Source organism: Coccinella septempunctata, chromosome 2 (assembly GCF_907165205.1).
Source record: "Coccinella septempunctata chromosome 2, icCocSept1.1, whole genome shotgun sequence".
NCBI lineage: Eukaryota > Metazoa > Arthropoda > Insecta > Coleoptera > Coccinellidae > Coccinella > Coccinella septempunctata.
Window position 1 is genome coordinate 32625930 of NC_058190.1, and position 16480 is coordinate 32642409.

At 34.6% G+C, this 16480-nt stretch overlaps 1 protein-coding gene across 5 annotated transcripts in view; it reads left to right on the forward strand.

Annotated features, from left to right (window-relative positions):
* The window catches only part of LOC123306498 (inactive dipeptidyl peptidase 10), a 341233-nt gene that overhangs the window by 295987 nt on the left and 28766 nt on the right, over window positions 1-16480 (forward strand). For all 5 annotated transcript variants that reach the window (XM_044888538.1, XM_044888537.1, XM_044888539.1 and 2 more), the window contains one exon: window positions 7371-7584. In XM_044888538.1, coding sequence (XP_044744473.1) covers window positions 7371-7584 — 214 coding nt within the window. The remainder of the gene's footprint in view (window positions 1-7370; window positions 7585-16480) is intronic.

The window sequence follows — 16480 nt, forward strand, 5'->3', positions numbered from 1 at the left end:
GCTTTGAAGCCAATAAAATACACTTTAGGAGAGACTGATTATTTTGTGTTATCGAAAAATGCCTTTTCTCGTAGGGTAGAGATAGATTAAAGTAAAGAGAACGTATGGATTACATGTTCAATGATTTTTTTAATTGTGATTTTTATTTCAGATACTAAAAAAGTATGTTCTTCATAACACAACACAAAAGTCAAACACTCTGAATTAGCTCCAAAAAAAATAAAAAAAAAAATGAAAATTCGAATTCATCGCTATAATGAAAAGGCAAAGGTCCATCCATTTCTAGCACGAAAAGTTGGTGTTGCCCTTTCAAAAACTCAACCCTCCACTCCTCGTCGTGAGTCCATGACATCTTCATTTACGTATAAAGCCCGTTTGCAACAGCCGAGAATTCTCTGGAGAATTCTCTACAAAATTCTCGCAAGAAAACGGCAGAGATTATTTTGTACGCAACTGAACAGAGAATTCTACCGAAAGTGCGTATGTAACGGTACATAATTCACGGCGCATGAAATCTCGAGTAAATTTTCTAGAGAATTCTCGGCTGTTGCAAACGGGCTTTATACATGAAAAAGATGCGTATTTTCTTATAAAACTATGAATTCTGTACGTCACTCTTCACACACCCTGTATAATAAATATTCTTCGGAATTACAATATTAGCGAGCATCAAAATTTAAGCAGAGCAAGATATATGGCCAATTCTATAACCGAAACGCCTACATTAAAATTCGATTCCACATTCGTTCCATGCACGAATATTTCCATGCAAATGATTTGCGTCAGCCGAAAATTTATTCGGATGATCAATCATATATCCAAATATGATAACACTCGTACCTACTATGTGTTTTTCAATTATTAGGCATCCGTCACAAACTATATAGGTACAACAAATACGCAAATTAATGCCATTCTTTAGGAAACGCGTACCTACTCAAACATAAAATGTATTATAATATGAATTGTATATGAGTATGTCGTGCAAACTCTAGGTTTTTTCTTCATTAAAATCACAAATCACTGAACGATTTCTTAGGCTCAGGCCACCTAGAATATTTTTAAGTTTTAATTGATAAATTAAAACTGGCGGATCACATATGGTGGACGAGATTACTGTCCGATTCAATTCAAAATTAGTATGCGGGCAATTTCGGAGTAGAAGGTTATAATTCATTTGTCCAAATTAGTGAAATCAAAATGGAAGCTAGTTTTTATTAAATCAGTTGAAAAAAGTCACGTTTAATTTGAAGCACATGATTCAAGAATAACGGAAAAAATATAAATGACAGCTCAAGCTAGCCGAAGCAATAAAAGTTGGCAATAAAGGTCAAAAAAATCAGTTTTTTTGAATTTTCCCCTCTGCTTGGCTTTAAATTGTTTCCGCATTCATTATAAAAGTTCTTGAGCATATTCAACATATTCTACAAATTTTGCCCGAAACAATTTTTTCTACGTTTTTGAAATATATGGCGATGAATGTTCATTAAACTGGGCTACTACATTGACCTTGGCTTTCGAATGTGTGGCTAAGCTCATCGCCCTCATCAACCTATAGCTCGAAAACAGCTAAGAGCATCTAAAATTGCTTCTGACAAAAATTGTATAGAATTTTATTATCACGATTTCAATTAGTTGAAAGAAGCAATCCTCAATTAAATCGTGAACTCTTTTTTCTTGCTCGAGCTTTCGAGATTATTTATTCATTATCTCTTCACCAGGAGAACTATAATACAATAACATGTTAGTAAAAAGGACATAAATGAATATTATAAAAGGCTTACGAAATGCAGAATATATAAAGTAGAGATGGAATAGTGTATAAATACATGGAAGATCATCAACAGTTTTTAGATTTTCAATTATGACTCAGAATGTCACTTGACAATATATCATTTCATAATTAAGATACCTACTGTAATTAGAAATTTTTTTTAACATTTGCATTATTTGAGTGGTTTGAATCTAAATGAATTAGGTAAATAAGAAAACATAGAACTAATAAAAATCGTTATAATTCATATAAACAGTAACGAATTACAAATCATATCGAATTTTATTATCTACAACTTTCATAATGAATACAAAACCGATTAGAGGTAGGGAGGAAGGGAGATATTCTGAAAAAATGCATTGTTATCATCTTCAAATTGTGATATTTAGAAAACCCCCTGATTTGTTTCAAATTAATGGGTCAACACGTCTGTACTATCGAAATTAACCATCTGTATGAAAATCTGACACGCTGTACAAGTAACGATTTATTTTGCATTTTCAAAGGACCGCCGTGACCTTATGTCACGTCCGAATTATCAGTCTCTCGAAAAGTGGCTTCCTTTGGGTCCAATTAACATATCCGCTGAAAATCTGACACGCTCGAAAAAAATTTATTAAGAGAGATACAGTATCTTACTCTGACACGCTCGAGTATGTACAACTGACGATTTCTTTGCCCACCGTTGAAAGTTCATACATCATATATAGAACCTTTTTCTTTCTACCATTTAATCTTCAAAATCAACTAGGTCTCCACGACGCTCTAGTAAATAAGGCGGGGGTCTCAATTTTCAAAACCTTTTTTCGGTTTTTCCAATAGGTTTCCAGGAACTAGATTCGATTTTCGTTTGTATCAATTCAAGCCGGCGATACGCAGCGGTTTGGACGGTTTGCTGTTTTAATTGTTATATTCATTTCCTACTATATATTATGTGTTTATATAGTATATATTTTGAGTATACATGTGTAAGTGTATCTACATGGGATATACCGCATATTTTTTATATTGACGAGTGCAAACAATGATTAAATGTGAGGCATATGATTACTACTACTATTTGGACCATTTTCCAAACCCTTGAAATTCGCTAATCTGGGTCCAGGTTTAGATTGTTACATTGGCACGGTCTGATTATTCAATTTCGGTTTGGTTTCACGGGCGGGTAGACGAAGCGGTTTGGACAAATAGAGAATTTTACGAATAACCCTCTAAATTAGCTGATTTCCGACTCTTGCCTCTTCTAATAAGAGAATATAAAACTTGTCTCATGCTTTTTTACATTTATGTGAATAATATTTTTGAATTTTAAGTATATATTGATATTGCATCGTTTTTCAGCATGTAATGAATTTCATTGTCAAACTTAGTTATAGAATATAGTTACTCGATTCTCCTTCTATCAATTTTTTAGTGTTTACGCAGTACAGAGCACTGAAACATTCTCCCGCTTTTTGGAAGTAAAAGAAGGAAAGATTTTTTTCATCCCACTCAATCGAGAATATGCCATCGATTGAATGAAGTTTCTATTCTCTCTTGTATACAAACTAATGCGAAAAATGTTTAAAACTTCCACTATTTCGTGAAATTTCATTTAACTGAAAAAGTTCACTCTGGGTATTATATTTTAACTTAGATTACCCATACAAAAAAAAATTCTGACTTCAACCGCCTTCGGAGGAAATAAATTTGTTTTTTTCTTCTAAAACGACTTAGTTTCTTTGCACCAACGATCCTCCGTGTTCAGGTACACGAAGAATATTTTTCAAGTTCGAAACACTCCACATTTCGGAAACTTCGTTATTCAGAGCTGAGTTGAAACTTCTGTTCCAGATTTCAATTACACGGAGCGGTTTTATCTAAACACAAGCACTATTCCTTCGTAGAAGCGAAAACACGTCGTAGTACAAAAGCTAGAAATGGGAGTCGAATCCCAGTTGAACACGCGAAGTAGGCATTAAACATCCACTTACAGTTAACGATTAGCTTGATATTCGTAAGCCGACATCAAATTGTCTATGAAAAAAGATACTGATCTTCATGCAGAATATTCTTCGAGTAATGGATGATTTCATCGTAATGAAAATTTAAACCGTGAATTCCCATAATAATAATGATAAAACCTTCATCCCTTGCGAATCCTCAATTGTTTTGAGAATTATTCGGGGTGATGAATTAAAAAATACTTGTACTTTCTTCTTCAATAAGAAGAAAAAATATTTTATACTTATTAGTTCTTCTCGGCAACACAGCTTCTAACTTGAAGAAGAAAAGGGAAACAAAAAGAAGGATGTCAGGAGATAATCGAGAATGTTCATTTTGTGTTCAGAAGAAGTAAGGGATGCCATCTAATAGCAAAAATGATGTATTTATTCCTGATACACATATCAAGAGATAACGTCGAGAGTCATATTCTGCAATATTGTTAACGTCCAGTTTCATAATCAAACCTAAAGTCCCTTTAATTTTAAAGCTTCCTTTAACGGCCAGTTTCATAATCAAACCTAAAGTCGCTTTAATTTTAAAGCTTCCTTCAACCCTACTAAAAATGACACTAAAGGAAGCTTTAAGCTTAAAGCTTAATTTGATTATGAAACTGGACGTAACCCTACTAAAAATGACAGTAAAGGAAGCTTTAAGCTTAAAGTGTCTTGAAATTGGATTATGAAACTGGACGTTAGATATGTTATATACGGAGATAACAGGAACAACGAAAGGCGCACTTACGGCCTGTTTCATCAAACCTAAAGTCGCTTTAATTTCAAAGGTTCCTTTAACGGCTGGTTTCATAATCAAACTTAAAGTCCCTTTAATTTAAAGCTTCCTTTAAACCTTCTAACGGCCGGTTTCATAATCAAACCTAAAGTCCCTTTAATTTTAAAGCTTCCTTTAATCCTACAAAAAATGACAGTAAAGGAAGCTTCAAGCTTAAAGTGACGTTAAATTCGATTATAAAACTGGACGTAAAATGACACTAAAGGAAGCTTTAAGCTTGAAGTGACTTCAAATTTGATTATAAAACTGGACGTAACCCTACTAAAACTGACACTAAAGGAAGCTTTAAGCTTGAAGTGATTTGATTATGAAACTGGACGTTAAACTTTAAACCCTAATCCAAAAGTATGATAATAACCTTATATGAAGATATGTAAGATAGGTGTAAATATAGGAGTTGGATATCCTGGATCCTATACTTGCAGTCAGTGACACCAAATTTTGGTAGAAATTAAAACTGCTGAGAGGGATCTGAAAGCGCTAATTGGGTGGCAAGCAAGCTTAACAAAAACAAAAAGAAAAAAAACGAAAAAACTCAGGATTTTTATGACAGACAAAATGCAGAGCTGAATGAGATAAAAAATTGGAATTCATTGTAATGGACTATAAAAAAATATATCCTTTCCAAATATATCTACAACGCCCAAAAAGTTATTTACAGGGTGAAACTTTGACTTGTATATTTTAACAGAAGATTCCAGAGGGCAAATGAAACACTTTTTCTTATTCATTTTTTTACTTTGGCTCGGTTGAAGAGATACATACAGGCTTTTGTAAATCTATGAAAAAATGTTACTTTGAGTTATACATCACAAAGGATGTATAGGTTTTCATTGAGAGGAGTTTATACCACAGGACTTTCTCACCATCTGTATAAAGCCAAACGAGCTCAAAGCCCGTTTGCAAAAGCCGAGAATTCTCTAGAGAATTTACTGGAGAATTCATGCACCGTGAATTCTTTACCGTTACATACTCACTTTCGGTAGAATTCACTGTTCATTTGCATACAAAATAATCTCTGCCGTTTTCTTACCAAAATTTGGTAGAGAATTCTCCAGACAATTCTCGGCTGTTACATACGGGCTTAAGGCATAAAGGGGGAAAGACTACCAGAATATGGGGTTGCCGGAACACTTGAACGATAAGTAGAAGTTACGAATATGACAATAGTTTTCACTTTAATCGAAAAGATGGCAGCACTTAAAGAACCTCTTTTTTCAATTTCACCAGGATACGAACTTAGAACATAGAATATCAGGAAGGAGCTTTTTCGAATAAATGTGACGGGAATTGTGCGACGGAAACGGCCATATTGGTCTTCCAAATTCTGATTTGAAAAGTGGCAGACTTGGAAGTCAAATGATTCTGTTATCTGTGGCCAAATGAACAAAGTGATGTTTTAACTTAATTTTGGTATTTTGGATTCTTGAAATTTGCTGGAAATAAGGATTTCGGATATTTTACCGTGAATAATTTATAGGTAGGAGATTTTTTAAGCTGAATATCAGGTATTAATTATGAGTTTCTGAATTTCATGACATAACAAGGTTATCCCATGACAATAACACTCCATGGGCGTAGGTGATGTTAAGTCATAGACCTTAATACCATTAAGTATATAGCCAAGCAGTGTTAGGCGGGGTGAATTTCCGCTTTGATTATCAATTTCAACGAGAGTGAAAAAGTTGCAGACTTTACGTCAGTGTTTTCCTAATTTTTCCTAATTTTTTTGATTAATCAGAATCCACTGACTATATTGAAGTTAGTTTTTTGGAAACTTCATTGTCCTACGCCACTGTTGAAACGGAAATATATGTCGGCCATATTTCTCCTCTATTCCGGTCAAATTTAAATGAGCAATATGCTCCTTCCTGTTATTCTATATTCTAAGGATACGAATTGTAGCCAATGGCGAGACTTTTCGAGAAATGTTTTCATAGAAGAGATAATTGCACATCGGAAAGTTAATAACAGGAACGAATATTTGTTCTTAAATGAAAAAACAATTTTATTTTTTTCCGTTTGACGAATAAAAGAATTTCTGACGGATTGAATTGAATTATAATGAGAAACCCATAAAAATTACTGGTTTCTGACGTAAGATGTTCATTTTCTCTTATTGAACTGACCACTACAACGATGTATACCCCTCTTAATGTGAAGAATCTTCTCCGAACACAAAATTCCACCCACATCTTCCAGTTTCTTCATTATGACCATAACATACCATAAAATACCAGACATTCAAAGAACCTGACTCTTAAAAGTATGTTGAACGCTCACTTACCAATATTTGTAGATATTGGGAAATAAATGTATTCCTTAAATTCTCTCGTATATTGGGCCGTTTTCGAGTAATTTGTTATTCAAAAATTTAAAATATCTGAGAAATTGTAAAAACTAGGACCTTCGGCTTAATGCAACACTGTTTAAAACGTCCACAGATGTGTTGTGTCATAGTTTCAACTTCTTATTCTGAAAGGAGTTTCGTTTGGCTATATTTTGTTACCTAGGCCGAATCGGAAAAAAGTGGTAAAGCAAAAAGTTGTTTCTTTTAACTTCAAGAATCTACTAGTAAAATATATGTAGAAGTCGAAGACTCAACCTATATACATATTTTGTACATCAATAAAAGTAGTATTTTCAAAGTTATTCTGTTTCTTTGGAAAAATTATGTTCCTAAAGTCAAATAGTTTGGGGCGAGTGAACTGATCAACATTCAATGACACCAAAGTACCTTTAGTTCCCGTACCTTATCTATAGCATTTTTGTCTACTTGTATGGTTCATTATGAAGCAGCACTCATACCGATTTTTTTCAGGAATTGGTTGTCACATCCCCAAATGAGAGGAACTGGAGAGGCATCTTCATAGCCCTGCTTGTTATAGTGGCTGTGCTAGGTCTGATTCTATTCAGCATAGTTTTAGTGTCACCACCAGAAGAGGGTCCTAGAAATATAGGAATCAAGCCTTCCTTAGAAGATATTATACTGAAGCTTCCAGATCCTGCCAAATTCAATGGAACCTGGATTTCGGGTAAGAGAGTATATGTTGCTTCGAAATGCTTCATCAGATTTCGTATTGTAGAGATATCTGATAAAATTTCAAATTCCCAGGAAGAGATGTATTGGGGGCAGAAGTTGATGATTATTCCTTGTTGCCTTCTAGGGCAGTGATTTATGAGTTCGGTATAATCTTGTTGAAATATTCGCTAAGCCTACCTTTCCTTGATATATTCCAGAGATGACAATAAATCTTCGTGAAATTTGTAGTTATCATGTCCTTCCTAACATCCATCAGAAGGGTTGGGAAGGATAGGCATGGCAACGAATGCAAAGCAAGACAATGAGCTTGTAAGGATTTGCAAGTGCAGAGATTAATTCTTGAAGAGTAGACTGTCGATTGAAAAAATTTTGTTATCAATGTCCAATATGAATAATTGAATTTAATAATTGCCGAAAAAATGGATTCAATGAAATAGGCTTAGAAAAGATATTTTATATATCGGGAAGCTGAAATCATGAGAATAGGTCACTGAGATCCTCAGCATGAATTTCGTGTAGAAATAACTTAGATTGTGACATACAGGGTGTTTTCAAAGGTGAGTTTTTTTTATAGAAGGTAGAACTGATCAAAATAAGTCGTTCAACCAAAAATTGTCTATGTAAAATATCCAATATGCCTGAGATACAACCCTTAGAATTTCGACAAAATTTCATTGAATTTCAAGTGCGGAACCGTGGAAGGTGACTCCGGCATCGCAAAAACGAAACAAAACATAAACATATGACTGGACAATGAATGGTTCAGTACCAAGTTCATCGGATTAGATGCATCAGGTCACTTTTGAGAGAATCATAATTGTTGTATCGTCCAACATAGGGTGAAAATAAATTTTGAAAATCGAAGCAATTTCTTGAAAGTGCTTGTGTTAGTTAATTATTTATGTTGAAAAATTGCTATGATGTTTCTCCATTTCATCCCATTTTTACGACGATTGTTGTAATGTTCGAACAGGAGGATTGTGATGCCTTTGTGAAGAAATTCATGAATAATTCAGACGAATTTTATTGGTGAGATTTTGAAGTATAATTCTATTTTTTACACTTGTGTCCTAAGGCTCTTCTGTCAGTTGTTATCGAAATGAGCCATTTCATAAAATCGTGTTAGTTATCAAGAAATAATGAAAACAATTCGAACGACCCAATATCCTAAGCCAAAACACATGGTCTAATCAGAAGATAAGTTTTTTCCTCTGCTTTGCAATAATTCAGCTTACAAGGGTCGTATTAGGATCTATTTTAATCATTTTCAATTTTTTTTCCAACTTTGTCATTTTGAAAGTTTTGCATAGGTGATTTTCGGTGGTACGCTTTTTTTTAACCAGTTGTACCTCCTTTTGAAAAAAGCCCTGTGTACTTATGCTATTCAAAAATTCTTCGTCTTGTCGCTCGGTACAAAAACGGCAAAACATTATTTCTTCAAATAGAACAGTTTTCGTTGTATATGATATTTTCAGGAAAAATAAAAATATGCATTTAATGATGTATAATGCTCCCAAATGAAAACTTCATGGTTTCTGAAATAAAGTGAAATTTCTATGAATGTGAGGGTTTTCAGCGTATGACTTATTCCATTCCGTATAAAGAATTGTCTCTGTTGGATAAATTAGGCAAGGCATTCTGAACCCCCTCAAAGAAATTCGACATTATTTCCCAAAACCATGAAGTTTACTTATGGGGACATGCTACATTATTAGATGCGTATTGTATTGAAAATAATATCGAATGAAAAGTACTTTGTTCCACTTGACTAAATCAACTTTTCGCCGTTTTTGTATCGAGAACGAAGAACACCCTGTATATCAGAAACCAGGTTTTTTTTACACGAAACTGATCCTCGATATCTCAGGAACATATTTTCAAAATTTCAGCTTCCTAAAGTATGAAATGTCTTTTCTGTACCTATTTCATTGGACCAATGTTTTTGGAAATTTTTTGTAGAAAACCGTATCAGTATTAGTATCAGGAATAGGGATAGAGAAGTACAAGACAAAACTACTCATATGGGGATGGAGAAGCGAAAATCAGTATTGACAGATTCGTAAATAATGTAATTCTGGAAATATTCCTCTATCTTCTTTACAGTGATACTTTTGAACTACTTATCCTAAATAGTTACGGATTCTTGTAAGCTACAGATAACTAAAAACGTCCAAAATTGCAATTTTCCTGTAAGCAGATGAAAAGTTACAGATTGGCTTACAGATGAAAGCAGAATATCACCATTAATCAGATACATCAGAAGCATAAGCTTTACTACCTAAATTTTCAGAACAATCGTATGATCCGTTCTCCGTAAACGTCTAATAGTCCACCCACAGTGGGAAATCCAAAATCGGCAATCAAAATTGATACAATTAGATATGTTCTCTATTTGTTCGATTAAATCAAGAACATAAACAACGAAACTCGAACAATCTTTGGTCAATGTTTGGCCTAATGTAATTACAATATGCAATTGGTCTATGAATCAATGTTCATGTCTAATACCAACCTGAAACACGCTACTCAAAACCTTACAGAATGCGCTATCACCAACATAATTTCGATTTTCAGCGGCCGCTCGAGATGTCAATAATTCTTGAAGCCAGTGTAATTATGATGGAAAAGGTCTACTGTAAGGATCACGCTCCTACCTCACATAAAAAAAAACTGCCGTTGGTGCATGCCGTTTAAATATTTAGTACTGATGTCGTCAAGCAGTGCCGGACTTAGCCGGTGAGATAGGGAGAAAATCTCACGATGCCCACTTAGGTCTCGGAAAACATCCCAAAAAAGGAAAGTTATTGCACACACAAAAGAACTTCCGGGATTGATTATTGCCAGGAATATGACACGCATGTACCCGGCCGCTTTGCGGGACGAATTTTTTAGGAAGAGATTAATCCTTAAAGTGAAAATCTCCTTGAAGAGAAAACACGAAATATCGTTTCATTAGGCATTAGGTACTGAGTACTGCGCTTTCAAAATAATGTAGGATCTCATTGAATTGCTATTCCGTCTGTAGATGGATCATGGCTACCTCGAACATAACGGTCTAAATTTGTAATTGAATCATTATTTTCCTTCCTCAAAGTAATAAAATATGGGACTTTCGGTCACAGGAACAAATTGAACAAGTTAATCGCAATGAGGCAACAACAAAATATCGCTGTAGAAATGCACGTTGTCAAAAAACAATAGTACAGATAAAACACTTATAATTTTAGTAATTTGGTTCGTCAATATATGTGGTATAGGTATTGTTGATGCCTTGCGATTAACTGGTTATATTTGTTTCTTATATTTGTTATCGAAAGGTTTATTGAATGACACTGATGTGGTGAAGATATTAGGTTTATTTCATTCATTGTTATTTTGAGAATATTCTGATTTGGTTTGTTGAAGAATTCATTTTCCAACCCTTACACTTGTACAGAGCGGGGAACCCATGTAACCATGAATGCTTGTTACCTCGTATATCGCCCACACCACACTCAGTCAATAATAATATAAAGGGTGTTTCAAATTAAGCAGCTTTTTTTGAATAAATGAAACACATAACTTGCATTCGTGTTCGAAAACTTTTTTTTGGTAATTGAATTATTAGTTATGACATTTATGTACGAAAAATAATATCTTCCAAATGGCCTCCTCTTGCAGCTCTACGGCGGCCACTCTTGTTAAAATTTTCAATGAAATTTTGACACAATTGAGGCTGTAGCTGTAGCTCACCAATTACACGAATAATTTCATCCTTTAGTTTAGGAATCGATTGTGGATTATTCTTATAGACCTGGCTTTTCACATGATCCCAAAGAAAATAGTTCAACCGTGTGAAATCACATGATCTTAGTGGCCAATTGACATCACCGTTACTGGATTATTCGTCCAGGAAATTATTGTCTCAATAAATCAATTGTGTCATTTGCAGAGTGAGATGTAGCGCCATCCTGTTGAACCAAATGTCCTCTTGATCAATATTCATTAATTTAGGCCACAAAAATTCGATTATCACCGAACTGGTCTCTTAAAATTTTCTAATAATTCGACCAACAATGCTTTCAGATGGACGATTTATGTAAACCATAAAATTCACGTTATTTAAAAAAAAAAAACTTCTCACAGAACGCTGATTTTATTAAATAATTTAACCATTTGAACGCGTTGTTGTATCGTGTACGAAGGCATTTTTATAAATGTCATACATCATACTTTCAATTACAATGTCAAAATACACAGACGAATTCTATATTTTATTTATTCTTAAAGAATACGTGCAATTCGAAACACCCTTTAGTAGTAGTAGTAGATAGTACTAACGGTCGATTATTGCAAATATAATATATACTCGTAGGTAAACAATTAGCCATCGACATGAGATCCTTCAGCCTTCAGTCTAAATAATGATATAAATTCCACTTGTTTGGTGTGTGACTCAACTGAGGGAATGTGCTGGGCTATCGAGGGCTCTATTTTTTCAAATCTTACATGGCACAGATGGGGCATTCCGGTACTGCCACTAGCTATTGACGCACGCGAGTAAAAAGTTTTGAAAGGATTGACGACATGCATCGACTGCTACCTCATCAATAAATGAAGTTACTTTCGCTGTTCCCTCAAGCTTGAATACGATAATTGTACCTTCGACCTCCCACAGTTGATCTCAAATGCAGAAATAAATCAAAAATCATCGATTGGTTTCACCAAATCCACCTTCAGGCCTATCCAGTTTCCGAAATTAAATTAAAATTTCGCCGCCCTTCTAAGCTATTCATATAGGAATCTGACCCTGCTAGATGAGCTGTTTTCTACTTCTGTCCCTTTCAACCTACTTTTCCACACGCATATCAGTTTCCACACTAGGGTGGGAAAGTGAATTTCTTGCCAGCTTGCGAGGCTTTGTAGAAATCTGCTATCCTGTTGAACCAAATGTCCTCTTGATCAATATTCATTAATTCAGGCCACAGAAATTCGATTATCTCCGAACCGGTCTCTTAAAATGTTCTAATAATTCGACCAACAATGCTTTCAGATGGAATTGATGGAAAGTGAATTTCTTGCCAGCTTGCGAGGCTTTGTAGAAATCTGCTACGAATCAGTTCAGACTTATAGCAACTGGGGGTATAAATATCAATAAACGTTACGATCCGAATGGAACTAGCCACAGGTTATTAATGAGGATGCCAACGGAAGGAACATGTCGTCGAAAAAAAGATACTGATCATGGTTTCGATCTCAGATACCTCATTAGAGCAGCAGAACTTCCACTCCGACCGAAAACGACACAAAATTGTCTAACCCTAATCTGTAATCCAGTAGGAAATTGAAATATTCGTTTTTAGATATTTTTGAAAATGAAAAAGTTAAGGCACATCTTCCAAATCGACAAAATATCAAAATTTCGTTATATCTTCAAGAGAAATGAATATATTGTGAAGCGGTTCCACTAATTGACTCTTCACGAAAATCGAGCCCACGACTCGTTTCAACATATCCAGTCTAGTACCAGAAACAGCAGAAATCGAGCAATTTGGGATACTACTCTGTACAGTTGAGAAAATATTCAGGGGGTGATTCCTTGGTCTTTCATATCAATTTTTTTTTGAGCAGCTCTTGCTTAGGTAGGTATAAGGTGGATTGGATCAAACGCAAAATAATAATTACACCATGCTTAAAAACATATGTATTATTCTGTGATTCAGCCTACTCAATCATTTAAAATTCACATACAAACTATATTTTTTATAATATCTGAACGAATCTGAGAGCGATGTGTGATGTATAATATATTTCTGAAACGGGAGAAAAATGACACTGGATTGCTATCAAAAAAGTGTCTGCATAATGTTCTAATTCCATCATCCTAGCACAAACAGGAACAGATATAATGACTAAAGTTGAAATCGCCCAAATTTCAATTTTGTCCTATAACTCGAAAATAAAAGAAGATAGCGGAATGCAGTTGATAGCATTATTAGTTTCCAGAAAAAAGAAGACAAGAATGGCACAAACATTTTCCTCCATCTCGTTGGGTTAAAAAGTTGTAGTTCAGGTATCACCAATTTTGCCCACCTTGTACAGCTCCCTTACGATGACATCTGAAAAGCAATCAAGCAATTATTTTTTTCCAAAGAAAACAAAAAACAGTTAATCCATGGAAGCAAGAAAGCAATAAAAAAAATTCTGTACCTACACGTTTCCTAAAATTGGGGTAGAAAAAAGCCATCCCTGAAATTCGTTAATAATTTTATATTTATCAATACCATTGAAAAATTTATTTTTGATACCTTGATTCATTTCTCCACCAAATATGTTTGAAATGCCTTCCGCTCTCATAAAATATCTTCTCATTTTCTGACAGTTTTCTGGTTTCTGAGAAAAAAATGAAATTGCTTTCAGTGCCATATTCAGGAGGCTGTATCTGAGACTATTAAAAAGAAATATAGGAAAGACCCACTTCTTTTTTTGACAAAGTGTGATACCTTAAATTTTTGGCAACCATTCATTTACACCCTGTATGTTCGCTATTCGTAAATTATATTACCAAGACAAGTTTCTTGTTTCCTTCTCAACATTTTCACTGGATATAAGATAATCCTTGTTTTCGTAATTAATATCAATGCATCGAATAATACCCCAGACAATATGAAACTCTTGGTGTGCTGTAAATTGCAATTAACAAGGCGTGACAATATGAACCATTACATTGTAGCTGTAATTCTGGTACAATACCAACCAGAGATCAAACTAAACATCCCTTGAGAGTCGGCTCAAATCGGAGTTAATGAACGTAACGTAAACCCTTGCATCCCGACCTGATTCCTCAAATCCCTGCGCGTCTCCATTAAACCTTTCGGGAATAAATGAGACAATACTCAAAGCCAATAACTGATAATAATTCGTAACAGGAATACCCCAAGATCTGGGTTAAAGTGTTTGATAAGTAATCGATATTGTTACCTAGACAACGCTCACTCCGTTCGAATGTGCCGGAGAAGCTGGGCCTCAATAGAATTTTACATCCATCTGGAGTGATTACGATAAAGCCGGGCTTCGTTCCCATTTTTCAACGGTTCATGCCCGATCCACTGGAAGGACCTGGAGGAAGAGGAGCGATTTGGAGATATGAGAATTCGGTGAATTGGAAATTTAGGCGGGGATTCCTTTGAAATGTTCGACTCAACATGTGAATTCTGAATGAATATACGATGCCTGATATCAGCCCATAATTTAATCTTCAATCTCTTCGTGGAAATTCCTGGAAGAATATGGATTTTTCATGTTTTATATTTGAAAGTAGTGGTTAACTTGTACCTCAGATGATCGAACACCATATGATTTTCTGACTAATAGTACGAGTATAAAAGAGCTCATGCTGTATTATGACAAGAGCCCTAGGAGCCCAGTTTTGATTGATTGGATTTTTAAGACTTTCAAATATTCTTTTAGTCGTAGAAAAGAGAGGAAGGCTTACGTGGTTCAACAAGTGGGGATACCAAGAGGTTTTGGACAATATTGAATCGCTAAAACTATTAATATTTGTGACGAGTTTTATCTCCTCATGAGAGACCATCTGATGCAGCAGGTGTATATAAAGTTTTATGGGTCTCAGATTGTCCGTTTCGGATTTACTGATAATTTTCAGCAAGAATGGTCCGAATTTGAAATTCTATTAGTAAGTTACCTTTCTACCTGTCGGACTGCAGTTTAAGCCAAACAAATTCAGGAATATCTAACTTTGAGCTCTTTTCATATACAGCTCAATAGTAATGTTGCCACATAATGAATAATTTTCTCTTTTTTGCTCCATACACCCCATATAAAATTGCATCATTTAAAAGCTCTATCTCGAATCCAACGATATACAGGGTGTCCCAAAACTAGTGAATCAAACATCACACCACGATAGAGTAGATCAAATAGTATCGAATGACACCAACATTACTTGAGCAAAAATGTATACCGTTTCTGAAAAAACCTAACTTAAAGTTGTCGATTTTCGAACTGTTTTTTCAATCACAAGACCAATTTGTGATTAAGGATAGCGTTTTTCTCCCATATTATCACCCCTATAGAAAAGGTTTATTCCGAGGTTTATTCTGAGTAATAAAAATCATGTAGAAAATACAATTGTTTCAATTTACATTCACTTAGGTTATCGATTAACTACTTAAAATAATTTCAATTAGGGGAGATGAAACAAAAATCTTAGTTCAATATAATTTAAAATCGATATCCTTTTTCACAAACTGGCCCTGTGATTAAGAAAAATAGTTCGAAAATCAGCAACTTTAGGTATTTTAATAAAATTCTAATTATTTTGGAAACGGTACATTTTCGTTGAACTAATGTTGGTGTCATTCGATAATACACTGCGCCAAAAAATTAACGCACATTATGGAAATCTCAAATTTATTCTACAACTGAAGGTGTTCTCAATGATAATTATTTTTATCAGAATTATGCATGCATATGTTATCCACTTTCAACGGTTTTCTTCAATACAGATGTTTTTTCCCAGCAGGAATAAAAAGAGATGATATTATCAGATTTTGAATGTATTGGCTCCATTCTAAAATCAGTTGTTCTCGATCAATTCTAGTGATCAATAGTTTTTCTTTCTTTTGATTTTCTACACTCGATCGCTATGCAACGCGAAACACTCAATTTGACCCAAGAGGAATGTGCCCAAGCGGTAGTTTTGCGAGAAGAAGGGTGGACATACACAAGAATTGCAGAAAGGTTTGGAGTTTCCCATACAAGTGTGTCCAGAATGTTGCAGCGATTCAGGGAGACAGGTATGAATGTCCGTAGACCAGGAGAGGGTAGACTACGGGTAACAACTGCCATTCAAGAACGTTACTTGAGAGTTTCTTCGTTGAGACAAC